General features: G+C 57.3%; 1 protein-coding gene across 1 annotated transcript in view; it reads right to left on the reverse strand.

Moving 5' to 3' along the window:
- Positions 1-550: 550 nt before the first annotated feature.
- EFNB1 (ephrin B1) overlaps positions 551-17,139 on the reverse strand; it is a 54,861-nt gene continuing 38,272 nt past the window's right edge. Inside the window, exons 3-5 of the mRNA XM_056359863.1 lie at positions 7,911-8,003; positions 6,724-6,852; positions 551-5,611 (exon numbers count right to left, since the gene is read on the reverse strand). Of these exons, the coding sequence (XP_056215838.1) occupies positions 5,223-5,611; positions 6,724-6,852; positions 7,911-8,003 (611 nt within the window). The 3' untranslated portion in view covers positions 551-5,222. The remainder of the gene's footprint in view (positions 5,612-6,723; positions 6,853-7,910; positions 8,004-17,139) is intronic.

Here is a 17,139-nt window from a genome sequence, read left to right on the forward strand (position 1 = left end):
CCTTGAGCCGTCCACAAAGAGCTCCTGTGAGGCTCTGCCTGCTCCCCAGGGCAGAGGCAGTCCCTCGAGCTCCCGGGGGATGGGGGCCACCAGGCACCCCACGAGCCCAGGGACCGTGCTGGCACAGTGGCTGGGCAGGCAGCTCTGCTCCCAGGAGCAAGGCAGGGGGCATGCACCCAGGGGAGCTGACGGCCTCGGAGGAACCTCCAGCTGCAGGGACAGAGCCACAGAATCGTAAACTCACTGAGGTTGGAAAAAGAGCTTTAAGATCATCAAATGCAACTGTATCCGTTGAGTATCCAACCATATCCATCCGTATCCAGCCCTAAGTCCATCCAGTCACTGGGGCCATGTGAGATGCTGAAACTATTGGACAAAAATCTCCAAATTTTTAAAGCTGACCAAAACGAACCCAACAGCTCCCTCCGACACCAGCAGAAAAAGCCGGCGATGAACTGTGTGAACTAACTTGTCCCAGATCTCTTCAGACCAGGCTGCAATTTCAACAGACAACCTGGGGCAGCAAAAAAGCACACAGGACACAGCCAGCTTTCCATAGGAAAAAAACCCTTTTATTTAACAATATATCAGGTTCCATCATGGCTCCATGGAGTTCAGATGCCACAGAGCTGGTTACCGATGCCGATGATATGCTACTGGGCGGGAGAGCCAGGGAGAAGGCAAAAGGAATCAAAAAGAGGAACATGACACCAAGAAAGAAAAGTCTGCAGCGCCGGGGAGCACGGCCGACGGGACCCCGATGCCCAGCACTGCCAGAGCCCTACCGGGAGCCAAGGACGATCAACCAGCGTGGGATTGCCGAGTCCCACTCTGGGATATGCCCCTGAAGCAGCCTGGGGACCAGCCACCCCCCGAAGAGGTCCTGGCACCGAGGGTCCTCATTCCCTCCGTGCCACAGCTGAAGCCCCAGCGTCCCCGTGCACCACCGAGCTGTGAGGTGCCCAAACCGCTCCTGCTGCCCACCAGCGGCGATTCCCAGCCCTTGGCCGAAGTCCCCATCCCACGTGCCCTGCACCGGCAGCGGGACCAGCTGCATCCGGGCTCCAAGTCCAAATCCACCTCTCAGAGGACGGACAAGAGAAATCCAGCAGCCCGGATGGTCCAGTGGTGCCAGCACCGTAGCAAGGGCAGCCAGGCACTGGGTTGGGGCAGCAGCCCCACGGCTGGTTGATCGCGCGATGCTGAGCCGCCCAGGAACGCTGGGACTTTCCCCACCTCGGGATGCGGGACCACGGCGAGGGTGCGGATGCGACACTGTGGGATGTAGATGTGGTCACAGCTCTGAAATGTGGGAGCGTGTGGAGCGGGTGTGCTGGTGCGCAGCGCAGCCGGGACGGAGGGAGGGAGGACCAGCCCTGCTCCAGCACCTCCAACCCCCCCAGGGCAGCAGAGGCTGTGGCAGCCCCCAGTCACTCCCTGCTGATATAATGCGGATTCTCAGATAACTGCCCGGGCTCCTGTGGGCAACTGAAACTACAAGGAGCTTCCAGCTGCCTTCCAGCTGCCAGGCATGACGGTGACACCAGAGATGGCTTCAGTGGGTACGGCCACCTCCCTGAGGGCAGGGACCCTTGGCACAAAATGTGGGGGCTGCTGGAGAGGAGCGAGCCACCCCGAGCCAGGCACCAAGCAGAGATTGGGCTACGGGGTGCTTGTCATTGGCAACTGGAAAATAGGGATAACGGGCAAAAAGGATCTGCAACAAGAGCAGCTCCACAGGTCTGGAAAAGCGGATCAGGATCTCAGGATGCTGCACCGAGTTATACATCCTGAGGTTTGGGTGGTTTTTTGGTTAAAGATTACAAAAAGGAGATAAATTTGGTGCTCCTTTAGCTCACCCCATGTTACCAAGTCTCTTGCCCGTGACCAGGCCAGGGCTGAAAGCTCTGCCCAGACCCAGGGCAGCCAGAAACTCGCTGGGAATTAGCCAGGTCCAACCCTGTGGCGGGCACAGAGCCGGTGCTCCCGGCCTCGCTCTCTGCTTGGCGCCCGGCAGATCCTGCATTATATTGAGGGCACGGCCCCTACCCTGACCTGACCCCCCCCAGGGGCGGCCAAGCCCCTCCACAGCCATTCTGCCCGGTGGCACCTGCACACCAGCACAGCCCCACGGGGCAGCTCCAGGGCTGAGCACAGTATGACAATGTTTTACACCCGTTCTTGTGGTTTTTTTTCTTTTTTTTTTTTTTTTTTAGTTCTTGTTTGTTTTTCTAAGAAAAAGCAACCAGAAAATAATTCAGAGTTTATACAAAACATCTTTACATTATTTCTTCCAAAAAAGACTAGTATTTACACAAACAAAAGGAGGGGGGGGGACGGGAGAGGGAGGGGGGCAAAAAAAAAAAAAAAAAAAAAAAAAAAAAAGAAAAAAACAACCAAACTTCAATGCTTTCAATGAAAAGAACCAAAGGGACACACTCCATTTCAGGACCCAGCAGACCGAGGTGCTCAGCAAAAACCAAGAGTTCAGATTTCACCCTTTCTTCACATATTTACAAGGTTTCTCAGCTGCCCCCAGCAACAGGAGTGGAGCTGACGGGGCCGCGGAGCTGCAGCCCAGCTGGGGACAGCCACCATGCCAGGGGAGCCACCATGGGAAGCAACCCAGCGCCATCAGTTTGATTCTGGTACAACCCAAGGCCAGAATCTGCCCCTTCTCCTCCAAAACCAAACCAAAACTCAATCATGCCCCAACTGCCTCCTCAACGCCAGCTGCCGCTCCCTGGGCTGCGGGAAGAATCTCCCAGTTGATAAAGCATCTTCCACCGCCACCGTCACCGCTGCCACCACCGCCCAGCTGGGGCTGTGCCCATTTTGGGAACTGCAGGTCAGGACTTGGCAGATGGAAAAGGGCACCAGTGAGGGAAAGGGGGATTTTCTTTAAGACAACGTTTTCCGTGATTTTTGAAAGCAGACCCCAGTGCCCGGCAGGGAGCATAGGGTCCCAGCTGGGGTGGCTCCCGGCCCTTCAGCAGCAGCCCAGGGTGGGCAGTGCTGGCACAAATGCTGCGGAGAGGGGGCTGAAAGGTGCTGCACAGGGGGGCTGTGGCAGTGGGGGCCGGGGGAGCAGGGACGAGAGCCGGGCAGGGGGTGCACCGGCTGTGACTCTTCTCTCCCAGGGACAGTAGCTGGTTTTGGGCACAGGAAGCCATCCTCGCCTTGGGATGCTGAGGGCGGGAGGAGAGCCTGGGCAGCCTGCTCCTCTCCAGCGCAAACTCCTGCCTTTAAAAAAAAAAAACAAACAAAACCCAACAATGCGACTCCAAGGGATGCTCCCATCCCACTGAGGACCACAGCCAAACCCCCAGCACAGCACCCGAGCTGCTGGGTTTCACTGTCCCCTGCTCTGCCCCTCCTGCCGCCCCTGCCCACTCCTCATCAAGGCACTTTTGCAGAGCAGCTCTCTCGCTCTTTGGGCACTTCCTAGCGCGGGTTTCGGGGCCCTGGCGACAGGTGAGGACAAACCGGGCCAGGCAGCCCCGTGCCACTGCAAACCTACCGCTGGCAGCATGGCGAGCCACCTTGGCAGAGCAGCACCACCTGCCCCACGCTTGCTCCCTGAGCAAAAGCAGCTACTTCTGAAAGGAAAAGAAAGCGAGGAAGGAGAGGGTGGCCGCCGGCCCCCTGGCTGGGACAGCCCGAGGACAGGCAGGTGGCACGACACCGTCAGCCCCACCACGCTCACTGGCATCACCTACAGTGCTGGTGGGTCCTCCTGGGAAGAGGGATCTGAGAATGATCCCACCAGAGGAGCGCAAGGCTCAACCCCTTCCAGTTTTGGGCAGGAGATGGGCAAGGCAAGGGCAGAGCGAGCCCAGGCTACGCGACCCCCGGGAGGGGGCACAGCGGGGGGATGTTCCTGTGCCGGGAGCACCGTGGGCAGGGGCAGGCGCTGCTGGGGGCCGGTCCCCAAAGGCAGGTCCCGCAGATGGACACCAGGTTGTCCTGGTAAATCAGGCGGGTGGAGAAGCCTTCGGCTCAGCTCCCAGCCAAGCCAAGCCTGGTGCCACGGCCAGCCCGAGGTACACCTCACCTCCCAGGGGCCTTCCAGCCTGGCACCCCCAGCCCCCCAGCAGGAGCTGCGGGTCGGGAACATTTGTTTTCCAGTTTTCCTTTCCAAGGACTGCCACCCGCAGCATCACCAGCTGGGGAATGGGACTGGGGGCTGCAGCTACCCTCTGCCCTTCCGCCCCCCTCCGCTTCAGTTCCAGCAGGCTCAGCCCCAGCCTGGTGGAACCCCTCAGTAAAGGCTTTTCTCTGCAGTGGGACCCCCTCGGAGGTCGGAAAGAGCTGCCGGGACAAGGCTGCTGCTCCGCATGGGGCAGGAGGAGCACCCGGACTCTCGCGCACTGAATGCTTCAGACATGGTATAGATATTTTTTTTTTTCTTTCTTTCTTTTTATAAAGAGACTAAAACAAGAGTCAACAGCTACGAACACAAAAGTTTAAAAGGGCAGCGGCGGGAGCAGCGGGGTCTGCCCCACGGCCGGCGGGCCGGTGTGCTGGAAGGAGGCGGCGGGCCGGAGTCCCGCCCGGAATTCACAAAAATAAAATTGTTACAAAAAATTAAAATAATTATAATAATAATAATAGTAGTAGTAGTAAATCGGGTTTGCCAGCTTCCTCCCTGCACAGTTGTCTGCATCTTGGCACCTAGGCAAAGCATCCTCCTCCTCCCCCCACGGCTGCTCACTCCTCCTTGGACCGCGGCTCCTCGCCACGGCCCCAGCGTCGGTCCAGGCTCCGGGACCCAAGTGGCGGCCGATGCGGCGCCAGGCACACGGGCACTTCACGCAAGGACATAGGGGTGACGAAGGGAAATCCCAAAATGAAAAGGGGAAGTGGAGTCTCCAGGTTTGCCGGCGGAGTCCAAGTGAGCACGGAAGGCGCGGCACCCACCCCCTGGCCGGCCACAGTCTGGAGAAGAAGAGGAGGATGCTGAAGGCTCACCCTCGAGTCTCGGGATTACAAAAGCTGAGAACTACAAAACTAAATACAAAGGGGAGGATCAGCACACGAGCGTGCGAGCGAGCCATCCGCTCTCCAGCGCCGGACCCTGCTGCTCCCCGCGCCGTGCCGTGGGGTTCGTTTCGCTTCCTCCCTGCCGGCGCCAGACCGCCCGTGGGGAGACCCGGGGGGTGGCTGCCCCCCACACTCGGCACTCCCGTGCTCCTGCATCGGCGGCTTGCCCAGGCTGCTCCTCACACCTTGTAGTAAATGTTGGCTGGGCTCTGGGGGGGCATCTCCTGGACAATGTAGACGGGGTGCCCGTAGTCCCCGCTCACCTTCTCGTAGTGTGGGCAGTAGTTGTTCTCTGTAGTCCGTAAGGGGATGATGATGTCGCTGGGCTCAGAGCCCGCGTTCCCGCTGCATTTCGGGCTGGCCAAGGTGCTGAGGGACAAGGCTGCAGCTCGCTGCTGCGTGTGCTTCCGGTGCCGCTTGCGGATCTTGATCAGGAGGACGACGAGGAAGATGATGATGAGGATGAAGATGACGCAGCCGGCACCGATCGCTGCAAAGACAGCCACCTTGGAGCTCAAGAAGCCGTCGCTGGGACCTTGGGTCTCCTGGCCGTCCTGGTTGACAGAGCCTGCAAGGCAAGGGGAGGCGGCGTCAGACCCTGGCAGGCAGCCTGCGCCCCTTCTCTGCAGGGGGCTCTGCGCAGCTGGTTCTGTGCTCCATCCACGCACAGATCACATCTGAGGGCAAGCCATCCACTGGAGCCCCTCTCTGCCCCCAAAGTCTGGTACAGCACCTTCCCCTGGTGCTGCCTGGGGAGGGGAGCAGCCTCTTCACCTCCGAGGGGACAGCAGCATTGCCCCACCTTCCCACTCCAGTTAGACCCACACATTCCATTCAGGCCAGCCCACAGGCACTGGGCAGGAACCCTGGGCACCCACAGAGGAGGGACCGTGCACCCTCTCCCCCACCCTATATTGCTGCTCCCCTTTCCCATCTCCCAGGCAATGGAGCAGAGCGCTGCTTGCGTCCGGGTGATGACCAGCTTGGACCCTGGGAGCCTTCGCTCTCCGCAACAGACCTGGATGCCCTGGTGAAAGTGGGTTCTGATACCCGGAGCCCCGTGATATCCGATTACTGACCCCCGAGCTGGGGAAGCCCCAGCCCCCCAAGGGGAGAGCACTTGGCTGGCCATGCCGGGCGAGAAGAAAGAGCAACTCTTCCCTACATCATCTGATTTCACTTTCCTCTCAGCAGGGTCAGGAACTCAGGAAATCACCTTCAAAGGGCTTTCACACTGGCTCAGCTCAAAAACTCGAGGACCTCACCTCCCCCAAGCCATCTCAGATGTACTCGGAAGAACAGATGGGCAGTGAGGAGGAGGAGGAGAGTGCTGAAACAGCACTTCCCTGCAAAGCTCCTGCCAGGACATACCGGAGCTGGGAAAACAAACCCGAGCTGCTCTGCACCGCAGCCTGGCTGTCTGCACCATGTCCCAAGCAGTCCATAGCCAGAAGGTGCAGGGCTGAGGTGAGGAGATGCTGTGAGCAGCGGGGTTGGCAGGAACAGGCGCAACGCTTATGGGAACCCATCTGGATCCTTGCTCTGGAGCCCCCAGTATCCCCAGCATCCATGTAACAAGCCCAGCTCACAGACGCTCTGCCGGCAGCAGCTGCCTGCCACCCTCCTAACCCTGCAGAGCCCCCATCCCTCTCCTGGGGTGTTGTCCCCAGCGAAACTCACCTGGCTTGCCGGGCTCCTCCACGGCGGGGACCTTGCTGCGTGGGCTCTGCGTGATGATTTTCACGGTGTTGTCGGACTCCTTGCTTGGCCGACTCGTTGTCAGCTGCTCTGGAATTACTGCATTCGGATCTGCAGAGAGGGAAGGGACGGATGAGAAGCCTCAATTCATCTTGGGATGACAGCAGCTCACCCCTCCGCCTAAAGAACAACTGCCCCCGAAATCCCAGCTGGCCCCCCTCCCGGGGCGCAAGGGAGGTGCAGGAGCAACTGGGGATGCCAAGAGCAGCAGAGCGAGGCTGAGCTACTTCAGGGCTTGTGGGCAGCAGCTTCCCCACCTGACCACCCCCCCCTCCCCACTTTTATGTTTTCTGAGTTCCCGTGCGCAGGTTGGGGCAAATTTCTTGCACGGGCAGCAGGAGGAAGGGAAGGGAAGGCAGCCTGCCAAGGCTGTAGCACTGCTTCTTCTGTTTATTATAAATATTGGCCTCAAAGTGAAAACACAATAATGAAAAGCAGCCACCAGGAGCTGTGCATCCGAGTCGGGGGCCAAAATGAGCTGGGAGCATTGCTGGGGCTGGGAGGCACCAGGCAGCTGGGGATGGGAGGTGTCGCGGGGCCACCTCCAGACTCTGCCACAGCAGCACCATCGGCAGCAATGATGTCTGTCCCTTGGTGTTTGTCCCATCCCCACTGCTGACCAGTGTTCTCCCCACAGCATGGCAGCCACCACTGCTGAGAGCTGCAGGGACCACGCTGAGCCCAAGCACTAATGCCTGCCCAGCTCAAACCCCCCCTCAGGTGCCCAGCAAGTCCCAGGGGCATTTGCTGTGCCAACTCCCCCGCCGATGCACTTGCATGGTTCACGGGTCCCGCACTGCTCTAACTTCCCACCAGGACACAAACCAGGAGGTAACACAGAACAATTACTCCATTTTAATCCAATGCACAAAACATGTGCAAGCATTGGCAAAAGAAAAAAGGGAGGAAAAAAAATATCCAAAAATGAAATTCTGCTGAACTAATCCTGGGGGCCTCCCGGGCTCCCGGGACCAGCTGACCTGGCCTCTGTTTCTCCAGAACCCAGACCCCTTCCTAACCAGAGCAGGTCAGGGGTCCTGGTTCAGGGGCTGTTTTGCAGGGCGAAGGCGTTTCGGTGCCAGCAGACCCCAGGGCACAGAGGGACTCACCCTGCCCCACTTTCATGACAATCTTCATGGAGCGTGTCTGGCAGACCCCTCCTTCCCGGTTTTCCAGGCCATCCAGCGTCCCATTGGAAGTGGCTGTAAGAAAAGAGGGAACATTAGGCAGGGCTCCTGGGAGCTGCAAGGGCACTGCTGGGCAGGTCCCTGCTGTCCCCAGGCACTACGAGGGACCTGGCAGGAGCTTGGCACCTCTCAACATGGGGGCTCGCTCCTGACCCCCCACTGTAGGCACCTTCTTCATGTCCCAGTCCGGAGCCCACCACAAGCGTTTAATACAGCGAGTTCTCATTTTCTGCACCCTCCAAAGATGTTTGCAGTGGTGAGGATGTGATCCCTCCAGCTTCCCCTTGCTGCCACATCCACACAAGTGAGCCATTCTCCGTGCCTGCACCCGCCTCTCCCCCTTTAATTCCTGGATAATTTCCTTTGCTCCTTGGTGTATAATAGGAACACATGCATATGCACAGTTTAAATTATACATATATAATTACACACTGTGCCTCAGTAAAGAATGTAAACTCAGAGCCCCAATGGGGTTGAGTGGCTTTAATTGCAGGGCAGAAGTCAGTTAAATTCACATTAACTTTTCGCTTTAGCCGGCACAGATTTTTAAGTCTTTCAAATCCTGTAGGAGCACAGGGAGTGCACATCTCCCACTGCCACCACGCAGGAAAGACCCCCCACCCACATGCCCGCCAAGGCTCTGCCACAGCAGGGACGGCTCAGGACAGGGTGGAACACACAAGGAAAAAAACCAAAACCAGCAGATTACAGGATTAAGCACCTAAATGGCAGATTCTGTTAAACACACTCAAAAACCTGGCTTCTGACCCCAAAAGAACCCAGGCCACTGGCTGCAGCAAGCTCCCCGATGATGCTGTGGTGAGCAGACTGGTGATGCGCCGGGCACAGGGCGGCTCTGGCACACAGCTGGCTCTTCCCACTCACCAGGGACGGTTCTCAAGCCGGTACCTCCCTCCATCAGGCCAACGCAAATCATCCCAGTGCCCCACTGAATCCAGGCATGGGGATTTATTCACCCAGGGAAGCAACAAAACCTGGGAGGAGCACAGCAATGGCATATGGCATGAGCAGGGCTCAGGAAAGGCGATGCAATGGAGAATCACGAAGCTACAGGGATAATTTTACAGACAAGGCAGTGAAATAAAGCAGGATTTGGCCAGCGCAGCGCAGCCAACACCTACCCCAAGCCTCAATGCCAAAACTCAGCCCTGGGTTTCAGGTTGCCTGTGCAGCCCAATTCCTGCCTCCAGCCCGCAAAAACCCTGGGTTTGGGGCAGGCGGGTGACTGGTGGTCAGTGGAGATGAATCCATTAGACCCTGCTGGGTGTTGGGGAGGTGATGGGAAGAGGCCGGGTTACGGTGCAAGGTCTTTCTTTTCCTTCTGCCCTCCCTTTACCACAGCAGGACCCCTGGGGCCTCGATGAGGACTCAGTGCTGGGCTATGCTGGCAAGTGAGCCTGGATCATGCCGGAATGCAGGCTCAAAGTCCATCGGCTCTGTCCAAACGCTTCTGTGCAATCAAGGCTCTCGTGTGAAACACCACCAAATGTTTTACTAATCAGAAAATCATTGGGTCGTTTGCTGAGGTATCACCTCTCCCGTGGCGGGGTTTCGCCTGCCAGCAGCTCCCTGGACGGAGCTAACATCCACGCATCTGGGATTCGCTGGCGGGTGTTTTGACAGGAGCACTGTCAGCACAAATCCCAGTGCAAACGCCTGGGAAAGCAGAGAAACGCCCCTTAACAGCACAAGCTCTGCTTAACCTGAACAGCAGGGGCCTGAGCTCAAACTCCCCATAAAATCACCTCATGGAGCCAACTCCGGCAGAAGGCACAGCAGCCCAGTTCTCCCAGGCCAGAGGCACTGGTTTGGGATTGAAATAAGCCGATACGTCCCAGCTCATGGCCCTGAAGCACTTGCATGAGCAGCTTCCCAGCTTCCTAGCAGCATGCCATGGGGTTGCTCCATCTCAAACAGAATTCACCCATTCACACTGCAACACAGCGCAGCAGGGGAAAACAGAGCAGTCTGTAAAAACCAGCGAGACCTCGTGAGGTCTTATTTTTAAGGTAACAACCTAGTTAGATCAGAACGATTTACAAAGTATGTCTCAAGTGTGAGGAACCAGGAGATACTGCAAAGGTGAAGCACATGGTAGTAACAGGAAAGAGCAGTTTGTCCAAAATGACGACGGAGACATTGCATTCAGATACGACAAAAATATTAAAGGTCCAAAGAGGACAGAGGAATGGCAGCTGGAGTCGCAGGGACGGACAAGAGGATGCAGCTGAGCATCCTTCCTCCCATGCCGCACACAGGACTTTGTTCAAGAAGCCTCTTCTTGTTCTGATCATAATGATGATGAGGGGAGAAAGCAGCTTTGAAAGGGAACAGCATGAAACAGTTATCTGAGGCAACATAAAAAGGGGCAGCTAAAAGGGTAAAACGCTTGCAAAAACCATGGCGATAGTCTCCAGCACAGCCTCTTGAAACAAGGACACACATTGCCACACTCTGTATAGATCCAAAATGGGCCAAAGCAAAGCAAAGCAAGATACTCCATACAGCTGGTCGGGCTTCCAAAAGTCAAAATCTCATCCAAACGGTTAAAAGAGTACAACTTCAGGTGGGTTTTATATAGACACACAGGACAGACTGATGTGTTGCTAAGCAGCAGGTCCAGAGGTGGGCAGGGGGCTGCGGCCAGGGGGTCCCCACTGACCCATGGGCACATGGGCAGGGGGCTGCGGCGACAGCACTTGCAGGCTTCTCCATCGTCCTCCACTGCAAGGTCAGAGATGGAGAGCTGATCCTCCCGTTCTGTTTCTGGCTTTCACAGGGTAAGATTCACCAGCAGAAGGCCAGACGATTTGGCCGGCACTGCTCAAGCAGAGACGTGCGATCCAGGAGGCACATGGTGAGCGGTGAGCCCAAAGCACCTGCGGTACTTGCTGCTGCACTCACGGGAGGGTGGCAGAGGCACCACTGATCCTCAACGGCAGATGAAATCCAGCATCAACAAATGGATGGTAACGCAGGGAAGAGAAATGTTAAATCCAGAGGCATGACAGTGGGCTGCAGGGAAAGGCGAGAGGCAGCCCTGAGCCTGGGAGGGATGGCTGCAGGGCAGGAGCATGATGCAGAGCTGTAAGATGATGAACAAAGACAGGCAGGGAGCTGGGGATAGCCAAGGGAATAGGACATGGCAGGTCTCGAACAATGGCCGTGATCTCCACACGCCGCGTTTGCAACGTGTGGTTCCACCACACCAGCGAGGCTCGATCTGGCCAGCCCCAGCAACACAGAGTGTACCGGAGCATTTTCCTGCCCCGCTTCCATTTGGGCGGGACTTAACAGTTTGGCTGCAGGACCAGGAGAGCAAAAGCAGCCTCTGGACAGATGACTTCTACTGAGGCTTAAAGAAAAGGCAGCTCCCAGCCCTGAGAGCTATTAGATGCCTTTGCCTTAATGAAGCATTAAGCCTCAGGCTGCTGAGTGATGAGGACTTAGCATTGATACCATTAACCATGTAATTGCTTGTCAGTTTAGAAGAGATGCTCAGCCTTCATGGAAGCACAGGCAAGACCTCCAATTGCTGGCACAACTCATCCAGGTCTTCAGGCATCAAAGCAGCAGAACACCAAGTCCCAGCCCGGTGACATGCAACCCATCTGGGACAGATGTCCCTGCGGGGAGGAGAGTCCCAACAACCCCATGTTTCTACCTTCAGCAGTGTGCTGTCCTCGCTGCGTCACACCCTGCCTGCCCACTGCTAGCACTCAGACTGTCACTGCAGCTTTTCTTCCTCCCCTAAAAATAATTCAAATGAGAACTTGGGTTTTGGCAGATGGGAGACTCTGGAAGTAATACCTGGCAGCAGATGAAGGCAAGGGTCTCTTAAATGGTCAGCTCTGGACAGAGCGAGACGTTTGGTTTCTCTTCTGGATTCCCTCTAGCAGGACTCCGTTATGATTTGGGCCCCAAAGCACAATTAAAGTGCTGAGACTGTAGCGAATCCAAGTCTCTTTCCTTTTATTATTCTTAATTACTCTTCCATCTGTGCACCACAGCCCTGCTCCAGACGCAGCCAGGCGCTGCGTGGATGCAGCCTGGACACCCTCCCCACAATCCCCCCTCACCCCCGGACCTGTCCAAGATTCACATTTCCACCGCAGGGCTTTAGGCGGAGGCAGCAGCATCCCGCCGGCACCCACCGCCGCTCCCTGCCAGGGCTCCGGGTGCCCCCACAGCCTGAGCCCGATCCCGACCGACCCTGCCGAGGGGCAGCCGGTGCAGAGCAGCCACAGCTCAGCCAGGACACTCACAACAGGCTCAAAGACCCAGGTAAAGACCCAGGGATGGCCCTGAAGTTGTGCCTCACACATCCACGCTGCGCTCAGACACCGCACCAGCAGACCCTCACACGAATCCACAACCAGACTCTATTTAAAATGAAAATCTAGCTCACACCACCTTCCCTATCCACCAAGTCTTTCAAGTTGTTTTATGCACCCCCAGTACTGAGGGATGGGTGCTGCACTAGTACGAGCACCACGCTGGTATGGGTGGTGTACCAGTATGGGTGCTGCACTGGTGCCCAGCCTCATCCTGGGCATCAGGCTCCTTCCTCCCCCCGTCCTGGCCAGGGCTGGCACTCCGGGGGGGACCCATGGAGCCACTTCCAAGTCACCGAGCAGAGGCACCCGCCTGCTGCACCACACACAGCCACCCTGGGGGGCTTGGTGGCTGCCCCTTCTCCTCCTCTGCGGCTGAGCTGGGAGGCAGCACACAGCCTGTGCTGACGGTATCACCATTATTATTAATATTATTATTATTTCCTTGCTGGGCCCCGCTGAAGGGAGGCGAGCCCGCCGCTCCCCCCCCACACACACCACCCCCGAGCCCTTTCCATCAGCTCCGGCACATTCGCTGGGTCAGCTGCCAGAGCAAGGGCAGGGGCTGCGCGGGGGGAGCCGAGCCCCACGCTGTCACGCTGCCAGCGAGGCCAGCAGCAGCCTTCCAGCCCAGAGGCAGCTGCAGCGGGAAGGGGCCCTAAAGCCCCAGAAATGCGTGTGCTAGCCAGCCCAGCCCTGTCCCGTTCCTAAACGGCTGCAGGAGGTGCAAGGCTAGGGTTTCACACACCCTCCCGGCTGCTCAAGAGCTGCTCCAGCCTCCCAGTCTGCTACAGAAAGAAAAAACACCCTGCGGGTGCTTGGGGTGCAGGGGCTGCCCCCTCCCCAGCTCACCGCCCCAGCATCAGAGGGCACTGCTGGGCTCATGCAGCCAGCCAGGACCACCAATGCCACAGTGACAACTGGGATTCTTCCGTCCCCCCACACCTATACTGGACAGGCAAAAGAGCCTGGTATTGCGGGCCAGCCTGCAGACAGCCCACACAGCCCCTGGACCTTTCTGCCCATCTCCAGTGGGCACCAGGAGATGACCACCGTGAACAGGGATCCTGCCTGCCTGGCAGCTGCCACCATCCCCTACTCCGTTACCCAAAGAAACCCTTCTGGCAGGAAAAACCTCTGCTCCGGGCTGCTCCACGCACGGCACTGGCTGCTGCCAAGGGGTGGGAAACACGCAGCGATCCTCAGAGCTGGGGGCAAGCACCACGACCTTCCCGCTCTGACCTTCCAAAGACCCAAACCAAAGTTTCAGAAGCAACACCCTCCCTGTTCACTATCTGGATCCTCCTCTTTGCTCCTCAGGGTTTACTGTCTCAAGGTCCCAAAACCACAAATCACTCAGAGAAATATGTGGGTGTTTGCTAGAAAACAGCCCATCCCAGGGCTGCTGGGGTTTCCAAGCACCGAGCCCTCCTCATGTCACAGCAATCCGTACCAGGTTCCCTCCGCCTGCAGCACGGCAGCTCTTGAGGTCAAGGAAACAGCACGGAAGGGACACAGAGCTCGTGTCCTCCCCTCCCACAGGGATGAACAGGGGTCCTGGCACATTGCGCCCACGGAACCGAGTGTTGACCACTGCAGGCTGCTGGAGAAGCAGCAGCAGGACCCACACCAGTGCCCACTGGGTGGTGGCATGCCAAGGTTCATGGCCACACTGTTCCTCTGGCACAGCCATGAAGCCTTCCACCGCTACAGACCGCTTCATGGGCGCAGGCAGATTGCCTCCACAGCCCCCTCCAGCCCACGGCTCCATTTTTGCTGATGGCCTCAAGACCCTGGAGCAGCAGGGAGCTGCGAGCAGAAGTGGCTCTTAGGGCTCAGCCGGCATGGCCGGAGCCGCCGCAGCGCAGCACACTCCCAACCCACCTCCTGCGGGCGCAGCTGCACCAGCCCATCTGCCAGCGTACACCCACGCTGAGCAGGGTGCGGGGCTGGAGGGGCACACGGCAAACCCAGTTACAAAGGTCCCATTTATGGCTGTGGGTTTTGCCAGGGATTTTGGTTCCTTGAAGTGCCACAACCTTCTGGGAAGCCCTGGAGCACCCAAGTGCGGCTGGAGAGGAGGAGGATGCTAACACCCACCAGCACTGCGCACTCAGTCCTGGAACCGCCTGGCTAAATAAATAGATGTTATATATAAAAACAACATGACTCACGCTGCACGGGGGAGGGAAATGCCAGCATCCATCCCACAGCCTTGGACTGAGCCCTTCCGTCAAGGGGGAGCAAGCAGCTATGGCCAAGCCCTGGTGGGTCTCCAAAGCAAGGCATGAGGAAACAACCTCGTGGTGCCGATTCAGGCTGAATTTACTATAGTATTTATTTTGTGTTGTTGCAAAACCCTACAGATTTTTGCTGCTGAAGGGAGAACCTGGTGTGCTGCTCTGGTCCTCTCCTGCCATCCAGGGCCAAGGCACAGCAGAGGAACCCAGGGCTTCACCTCCATCCTCCCCAAGCATGTGGCAAGGTGGGGACACACGGCGTGACTGCAGAAGACAGACCACTTGTCACACACCCTGGGGAAACCAGACATCCCAGCCCACGCTTGCTGCTCCAGCGAACACACCTTCATGTGAAAAATCACCAAGTTCAAACACACTTCTGGAAACAGGACTGAAAATGACAGCACTGGGTCTAGCTGGGATGGAGTCGTCCTTCTCCTGGCCAGGGTCAGCTGCCCAGAAAGATAAATAAAATTATTAAATTAGCCCCATCCCTTGTAAAAAACAGCAGCTACATTTGCGAAGGGCAGGGTCCAGCAGCACCAGCCGAGTTAAAGGAGTGTCAGGAGGGAGGACACCACACACCCACACTCATCCTCGTGTGCTACAGCACCACTGCCACACCAAAGCACTGCTTTGGGACTGTCAAGGGTGCTTCCCTGGGGTGACAGAACAAACCTTGAAGCACTACATAGAAAAAAAGACACTTTAACACAAGTAATGCTTAAATAAAACCCCTGATTTCTCATTAAAACAGCTTTCTGATGGAAAAAAAATATAGCCAACCCTAATTAGCATCATAATTAAGAGTCACAGCTCCATTGCACTTCTTGGTTACAAGACCACTGCTTGCTTGCAAGCCCTTTCGCACCAACGCTGCTGAGACATCCGCACAGACAAGGTGTGCAAGCTCCCAGTGTCCCCATCCCATGCCGGGGAGCACACACAGCCTCGCTCCCCACACAGCTTGGAGGGGGACCAGGGCGCTCAATAAAGCCTTTGCCTGCAGGTCTACCCACCCCCTTCCAAAAAAAAAGAGCGTCAGTGGAAGAGAAAGGTTATTTGCACAGTTTCTGCGGTAGCCCTAAGCAACTGCTTACAGGTCAGAAAAAAAGTGCCATGTAATTCTCCACCTGATGCTCTGCCAGAGTCATTTGTGGGCCCCGCTGGGAGCAGGAGAGGAGGAAAGCACTTACTGCATTTTAACAGGGTGTAAATCTCTTCAGTTAGGTAGCAAAACATCTGCGACCCTGACTGAGGAATCTGTTGTGACGGGGATGGAGAGGGACACGCAGGGGGACAGTGCCACCCCCCCCATTGTCAAGGCCAATGCCAAACACCAGCTCCTCACATGTGAGATGCGGCACGGAGGTGGGCAGTGGCTGCAGCAACAGCTCAGCCTAGGCTACACCCTCGCTGCCCGGGTGCCGGAATGGAGGCGGCTCAGAGAAAAATCAAAGTTATCAGGGACCAGGGAGGCTGATCCACGTGCAAATCTTCTGCAAGTTCAAGCTGCCTGAGAGAGCATGGGGAGCCGAGGAGGTGCAGGGCAGTGGGGAGGGACAGACAGGAGCTCAGGGTGTGCTGTGGGACAGCTGGGAGGAAACCCTACTGCAATTAAAGGTAAGCTTTGCATAAGCATCGGGAATCTGCCGGCAGCAGGGAAGTTCACATTGGTGCAACTCCTGGCTCAGAGTTGCAAATAACCCCACAGCTGGGAATGGAGTCAGCGCAGGCACTGCTCCTGCCAGGGGAGCGGCCGTGCTGCCACGCACCCACCGGTGCAGCACCCGCTCAGGGACTGAGCCCGGCTGGGAGCAGGATCCCCCTCGGCTCACATCCCACAGCAGCGAGGAGGGGCTCGCCGGACACCTCTGCACAGCAGTGCCCACAGCTCCCCGGGCAGCAAGCACGGCAGCACCCACGCTGCCCTAGCCAGAGGGCACCAGCTGCAGAGCTGACACATCGCCCTCGGGTCCCAGCAAGACCCCAGCAGGTGGTCTCAGCCCTCTGCTCCAGGAGGACACCAGCACGTGGACCTAATGGTCTCCAGCAACACTCTGACTTACGGGATTCGGACATTTCCAACATATGCTAAATAAAGCCGACTATCCACATGAGGACTTGCCCCCTCACTGAGTAAAGGCTGGAGGAAGGGGCCTCTCTGCCCCCCAGGTCATGGCTGCCCCCCCCTGCAGAGCAGTGAGCAGCCACCCCCAGACCCCACTGCTCCCCGCCAGCCCACCACAGCTGGCTCTCAATTAGCTGTGTTAACACCAACTCCATGCTGCCAGGTGGGATCAAAGAGCACAGTCATTACACAGCAGCAGCAGAAAAACCATCATTCCTAGGGCAAAGAAACTTCAAATGGCAGTAAAACCAATTCTCCCCAGAAAGGCAGGCTCTTAAAGGTGCCGCACGCAACCTGGGCAGCCCTCCCCAGCACAGCCAGCCTGTCGAGTGGCATTCAAAACACCCGTCATGAGAAATCAGGGATGGAGAAGGACTGCGCATTGCAATTCCTTAACGCCAAACCCGCTTGTACCCTGCACGTCT

This window comes from Falco biarmicus, chromosome 14 (assembly GCF_023638135.1).
Source record: "Falco biarmicus isolate bFalBia1 chromosome 14, bFalBia1.pri, whole genome shotgun sequence".
Classification (NCBI taxonomy): Eukaryota; Metazoa; Chordata; class Aves; order Falconiformes; family Falconidae; genus Falco; species Falco biarmicus.